Source organism: Balaenoptera acutorostrata, chromosome 9 (genome assembly GCF_949987535.1).
Source record: "Balaenoptera acutorostrata chromosome 9, mBalAcu1.1, whole genome shotgun sequence".
Classification (NCBI taxonomy): Eukaryota; Metazoa; Chordata; class Mammalia; order Artiodactyla; family Balaenopteridae; genus Balaenoptera; species Balaenoptera acutorostrata.
This window is the reverse complement of record NC_080072.1, coordinates 112,654,032-112,660,217: the sequence shown is the minus strand read 5'-3', so window position 1 is coordinate 112,660,217 and position 6,186 is coordinate 112,654,032. Positions and strand designations below refer to the sequence as shown.

The following is a 6,186-nucleotide window of genomic DNA, read 5'->3' as shown; positions in this document are numbered from 1 at the left end:
CTTTAACCGTCCAGCCTGTACTATCAGGCGCCTGGGGCGGGGGGCACGCCTTGTTCCCCGCACAGCACAGGGCCCCGGAAGCCAAAGCTCTGCCTGCCCGGGGCTGCCTTCTCCGGAGAGGGCACAGACGCACTGAGCCAGGGTGCCCCGGACAGCCGTCATCACTCCAAGGCGACGGACGCGGCCAGCGGGGCAGAGTGCGGCTGGGGAGGTGCTGGCACCCCACCTGGGCCGTCAGAGAGGCCTCCCTGGCCAGGTGGCCTCCGAGCAGACATGCAGAGGACTGGCTCCAGGAAAGAGAAGCTCCCCCGGCGGGAGAGCGCTTGGCTAACAGGCCACTGAGGGCAGCTGACTGGGGGCGGGGGGTGGGTCACACATGGGAGCAGGGGGCCCGGACACTCTGCTCTGGAACCAGGGCGAAGCTTGCAGCTAGGGAGTGAAAGAGAGGCTGTCGGAGGGCTTGGAGCAGAGGACGGACCCAGTCTAGCCGGCCTTTTAGAAGACTCGCTCGCTTCCTGTGTTGCCCACAAACAGGACACGGGCAGGCGGCCCGAGACAACGGTGAGTCGGACGAGGTGCAGCCCTGACGAGAGGGCAGCGGGCGGGCTCTGGACGCGGGTCAGGGGTTTGCTGATGGGCTGGACGTGAGGTACAAGTATAGCCACGAGTAACCAAGACAGAACAGAACCGTGTCCACTGCTCCGGGCAGACTGCAGGGGACAATGTGACAGTAAGTTTGGGGTCATGTGCTTGTTACACTCACAGGGGAGGTGAGTGGACGGCGGTGCTGGAGCCCCGACGGGGATGCACGTGGGAGAGAACGAGTGTGGAGACTGCTGCCAAGGCCCGTGGGCGAGGCCTCCGCACCGAGGGAAGGCAGAGGGCAGAGGCAGCCTGGGAGCAGCCTGAGACGCCCAGCACTTAGAGGCCGGGGTGATGAGGAGGGCACTCCCTGCCAAGGTGCTTGGACAGGAAGCTGGGGTCACTGGGCAGGCAGGTTGGCCCAGGGACCTCACCCAGGAAGGGCCAGGCGTCTGCGAGCAGGTGGGTGCGGAAAAGCCACGCCAGGGGACTCTTCATCACACAGACAGCGTCACCGTAAGCGTCTTTCAAACCCCAGCTCCGTGCACACTCCCCAGCGGAAGCCCCCCACGCGCTTCGTGGGACGCGGCATAAGCCAGGCAGGGTGGCTCGGCGCCCAGGCTGGCCCCGTCCACAGAGCCCGCTCCCACCGCTCAGCCCCGGGCTCCCCGTTCGAGGCGGCACAGGAAGAGCTGGTGAGTTTGGACGAGATCAGGGACGGGGCCCCCCAGCCGTGGTCCACCAGGCTCGCTTCAGTAAGCTCCACTTCTCTGCCCCCAGCCGGACCCTCGGGCCCAGCCCCCTGTGACCGTCTGCCCTTGACCCGGCTCCGCTCTTGGGCCCAGGGGCTGCGCACCACTGCCCCCGTGCAGACCCCTCCTAAGCCACGCACGGGCTCCCGCCCTGGGGAGGAGGGCACCGCTGGGAGGCTCTCAGCCTGCAGTTCCCCACCCGGTCCCCCCACTCCCGGAGGGATCAGCTCGTCCCCTTGGACTACGATTGGAGACCGTCCGTTTGTGGCAGGAGGATCCAGACGTCGCCGGGGAGACGCACTCAGCGCCGGGGCCAGTGCACATGCCACTCCTGGCCACCCAGCACGGCCCCACCCCGCCCACCACACCGGAACGGCGACGGCCGGGCCAGCCGTGTGCCCAGCACACGCGGGATAAGACAAACACCACCAAGGAGGATCGGATGCAACTCTGTGGCTTTACCGCAACTCAAGGCAGCGAACCTGAGCCCAAATCCGGGGCTCATCCCGGGGGGGCTTGTCCGGGGTCTGGACGGACAACTGGAAGGAAGGCTGCCCCTCCCCCGCCGCCTGGCCCAGGGCGGGGGCCCCGGGACCCCAACACTCCTGCCCAGGCCCCTGCGGCCACACCTTCTGCCCGCGGCCTCCTGGACCCTCCGGAGCAGCTGCCTCTCCTCCCGGGCTGACGCCGCCCCTCGCGGAATGAGAGGGAAACACGCTGTCTTGGGAGGTAAGGCCCAGCGTTCCTGACCGTCAGAGGCGATCCGAGTGGGGTGGCAGGGGGCCGGGGTCCCTCCACCGGACCGACTTCCTCCCTGGATGGCGGAGAAGGCTGGCCCAGGTGCCCCCACCCTGCACAAGTGGTGGCGCGCCCCCAGCTCAGGAACAGGGCCCACAGGGACACTCAGAGGGGCAGAGTGTCCAGGAGCTGTGCCCCACTCACCCCACGGGGGACAGTCCCAGCCAGACCCTCCATCCCGCCCGCGGGAGCAGCGAAGTCGGAGGGCACCAGCCACAGAGCCGGGAAGCTCTTCAGGGAGGGGCCCTCCCTCGCCCCCAACTCGCTTCTCCGGTTCTGCAGGGGAGGGTCTGAACTGCAGCCGTGGGCAGGGCCAAGGCCTGGCTCCCGAGGGGAGGGACAGAGGGGGCAGCAGCAGGCCGGCCCGCGGTCAGTAGGGAGGGCCTGCTGCCGCCCCGCCGGGAGGCCTGGGGGCCGCTCAGTTCATGTACTGGTGCCGGCCCAGGTAGGGCGTTTCCGTGAACTGTACCACCGGACCCGCCATCTTCTCCTCGAAGACAATGACCTGGGGAGACGGCCAGTCTGTCTCGGAGCCGGAGCAGGGGCCCACTCGGAAGGGGCTGGCCAGAACTTCCGTCCTCCCCTGCCCACCAAGGGCCCCCGGAGAAACACCATGATACAGGGAGGGCAGGGACGAGAAGGGGTCCCAGGAAAAGTGCTCCCACCTGGTTGAGGCCTTGGTCCAACCAGGCACCTGGGAGGTAGAGGGTCTCCTGGGGCCCGATGTTCCAGTAGCGCCCAAGGTTTTGGCCGTTGATGAATACAACCCCCTTCTCCCAGCCCTTTAAGCAGAGGAGGGGAGGTGTTAGTTGACTACATAAACCACCGAACATAGAGTCACTCGGGAGGCAGAGGTGCACACAGGCCGTGAGCTCTCCTCTCAGCTTCCCAGGGACAAGACTCATTCCAACAGCCGCTCGGTAACGGGCGGGGAGCTCCGGATCCCGTTCCCTCTCGTGCTGAGCCCCGGCAGGGCACCCGGGCTCAGACTGGACCACCGGAGCCCGGACCTGAGAAGCCCACCAGGTGGTTCCTCTGCTCTGACTCCCTCCCGCACCCACGGAGGCCACGACGGAGACCCTCCGGGCACACGTGGTATGGGGGCTCCACGAGGCCAAGCACCAGGCTGGGGCCCAAGGAGCGGAGCCCAGAGCACCTGGCAGGCGGGGCTACAAACCTCCAGCTTCACAAAGGTGTCACAGGGGGAGAGGGAGACCAACAGCGGCCCCAGGAAGAAAGCAGGGAACACGGGCACGTCAGGGAGAGGGTTCCACTGGTCTGCGTGGAACCTATGGGCAGGACAGAAGACGAGGGGCGGGGGGCGCCTTCTCAGGTCCTCCCCGCCCTGGGAACCAGCACAGCAGTGGCAGCCGGGGGAGGGGGAGGGGCGGGGGGGCACTCGGGCTCCGGTTCTCAGTCTGTGGGGGAGGGCTGCGGGGCGGCACCAAGGCTGGGGCAGCCTCGGGCCTCCTGGCTCTCCTGCAGGCCGTCCAGCTGCTCCCACGCTGCGCAGGGCAGGACCCACCTCTGAAAGAAGCTCTTCTTCATATCCAGGCTGTAGATTTTGAACTTTTTCAGGGGAGAATCATTCAGATAGATATTTCCGATTAAACCTGGGGGGACGAGGCAGAGACACTGAGCGAGGCCGACGGTGGGGGGACAGCTGACCCACTGGCTGGGCACATACACGGAACATTTCTGCAAAGTTCAACAAAGGACTCCTGCTGAAGGGCCAGCACCCCTAGGGGGCTCTTTGCATGCATAAAACCTTTCCCTGCAGCCCCAAAGCCATGAGAGCAAGTGACAGCGCCTGCCAGGCCCTAGAGCGTGCAGGGAAGGAGGCGCCCGAGGGCAGTGTCAGCCTCTGGCCCTTGGGAGGGGGGCGCTCCCTTCTGGGGGCTGAGAATTCCAACACCATGAAAGGAGGCCAAAAGGACACGTGTGATCAAGAGGTCACAGCGGCTCCAGCCCAGCTTCGAGGCCTGTTCGGTGGAGTCCCAGACGAAACAGACCTAGTAACTCGGCCAGAAATCTTCTACACAAGCCAGCGTTAAAGGTTTTTTTTCAAGTATTTAAATTGTGAACACACAGCACCATGACCGGGACACCCAAGGCTAAGGCACTGCACACACTTGAACAGTGACTTCCCAGCACCTCGGGGTGGGGCCCACTGCGTGTCCTGCGTCCTCTCGGTCACAGAGCTGCTGAGTCGCCAGACTGGCAACCTGGACAGGCTGGGGGTGTTCAGAGGGCTGCAGACCCTCCTGAACTGCAGGTGCAGCTGTAGGGGGTGCACACGGCTCTGGAGAGGAGGTCTGCGACTTGTGAACCCTGAACCCTTCCAGAGGACAGGACTGCACCCCCCAGGCAGGGCCTGCGACCAGGGCCAGGCTGCCATCCCCTCTGCCCCCAGGAGAACAGAGGACGCAAGGGTGGCCAGCACCGCGAGCTCCTCAGGGAAGAAGCTGAGACCTAGGGAGGAACCCGGGGGGCTTTCAGGGGAGGGGAGCGGAGGGGAGGGGAAGCACACTGAGGCCCTTCTGGAGGGGCACATTCCCAGGAGCCAGGAAGTCCCCGGGGCTGGGCCACAGCTCTTCCCCGAGGTGACAGAAGCAAACGGCCACGAGAGCTAGGAGGCCACCAGGCTTCCTCCAGGGTAGGATTTATTGTCCGAGGTCCTATTTCATAACTTACATAAAACCACCCACATTTTGATAGATAAGAAAGAGGCAAGTTCAAGCAGAGGAGGTTCAGGGAGCCCAGTGGGATGTTCCCGGGGGGAGGGCCCCCAAGAGCATGTATGTTGTTCGTGTACATCCTGTGCCCTCCTCCCCACCACCAATGAGGTCACCGAGAGGTTTCCAAGGTGGATCGAAACAGAAACTCAGTGTGAAGAACCAAGAAGGCACGGGTCCTATGCCACCTCCCTCCAGGGGCCTCCAGGACCCACCTCCCTCTAAGGGGCCTCCAGGACCCACCTCCCTCTAAGGGGCCTCCAGGACCGACCTCCCTCCAGGGGCCTACAGGACCCCACCTCCCCCCGATGGGCCCCCGTGGCCCCGCCTATGACATCAGCCTCCATGACCTGCAGGTGCTGCTGTGGGGAAGGGACAGCCACGCGTGTGCTGTGACCCACCTTTGCGCTGGTCGTCGATATTAGTCCCGTAGTTGACTCGCCCGCAATTCTCCACCAAGATCCTCAGCACCGTGAACCCCTGCTGGGAGCACAGAGGGCGCTGACGAAGCCTGATTCCGACCACCGGGTCACAGCTGCCCCTTGGGGTTTCTCTGTGGAGCCCCAGGTCTCCCTAAACTCTGAGGACGGGATGGGGGTCCCTGCTCATCAGAAGGCCACGCCCACCCCCAGCTCTGTGGCCGAGCAGCCCCCTCGTCCAGGCCTCCCTCCAGGCCTCCCGCCGCACCTGCCCAGGAGGTGCCCGGCACCAGCCTCCCAACCCCCGGGACAAACCTGGACCAAGGGGATGACAATCTTCTTCCTCTTATAGTCCAGGAACCCTATGGAGACCGTGTTCACAAACACCTGCCAAAGGAGCAGACAAGACCCACCCGCGTCAGCAGGGGGGAGGCGTGGGGGTCCCTGCCGAGCGCTCAGAGGCCGGGGCGAAACGAAGGCCCCAGGTTCCAGCGGGCAGCACGGCCGGCGGGGATGGGCCACCTCCACACACGGGTGCTGCCCGTGAGAGCCTCAGGGGAGGGGTCTGGTGTGCGGTGGGTCACGGCAGTTCAGAGGGTCGCCCCTACCTGTCCCCGGTCCCGCACACAGGCACTGAGGATGCCAGAAGAGGTGATGGTGGTCTCGTACAGCGTGTACCCAAAAGACTGCCCGTTCCCCCCGTTTATCGGGAGGTTCTCCATGTTGAGCGGCTTCTCCGAGGTGACCGGCTGCACAGACACGAGACGGGAGGCAGAGGCTCAGCACAGAGAGGCGGCCCCGCCTTCTGGGGGCGCGGGGAGCCGGCAGCCCCCACGGGGGTCAGCACGCGAGGGGAAGGGGCGGGGGCGGAACGTTTTTTCTATTTGACTTCTATTACAC

General features: G+C 65.3%; 1 protein-coding gene across 1 annotated transcript in view; it reads right to left on the bottom strand.

Moving 5' to 3' along the window:
• Positions 1 to 2,408: 2,408 nt before the first annotated feature.
• GLB1L2 (galactosidase beta 1 like 2) overlaps positions 2,409 to 6,186 on the bottom strand; it is a 39,212-nt gene continuing 35,434 nt past the window's right edge. The window contains exons 13-19 of the mRNA XM_007185158.3: positions 5,895 to 6,035; positions 5,602 to 5,673; positions 5,269 to 5,347; positions 3,658 to 3,745; positions 3,310 to 3,421; positions 2,798 to 2,914; positions 2,409 to 2,637 (exon numbers count right to left, since the gene is read on the bottom strand). Coding sequence (XP_007185220.2) covers positions 2,551 to 2,637; positions 2,798 to 2,914; positions 3,310 to 3,421; positions 3,658 to 3,745; positions 5,269 to 5,347; positions 5,602 to 5,673; positions 5,895 to 6,035 — 696 coding nt within the window. The 3' untranslated portion in view covers positions 2,409 to 2,550. The remainder of the gene's footprint in view (positions 2,638 to 2,797; positions 2,915 to 3,309; positions 3,422 to 3,657; positions 3,746 to 5,268; positions 5,348 to 5,601; positions 5,674 to 5,894; positions 6,036 to 6,186) is intronic.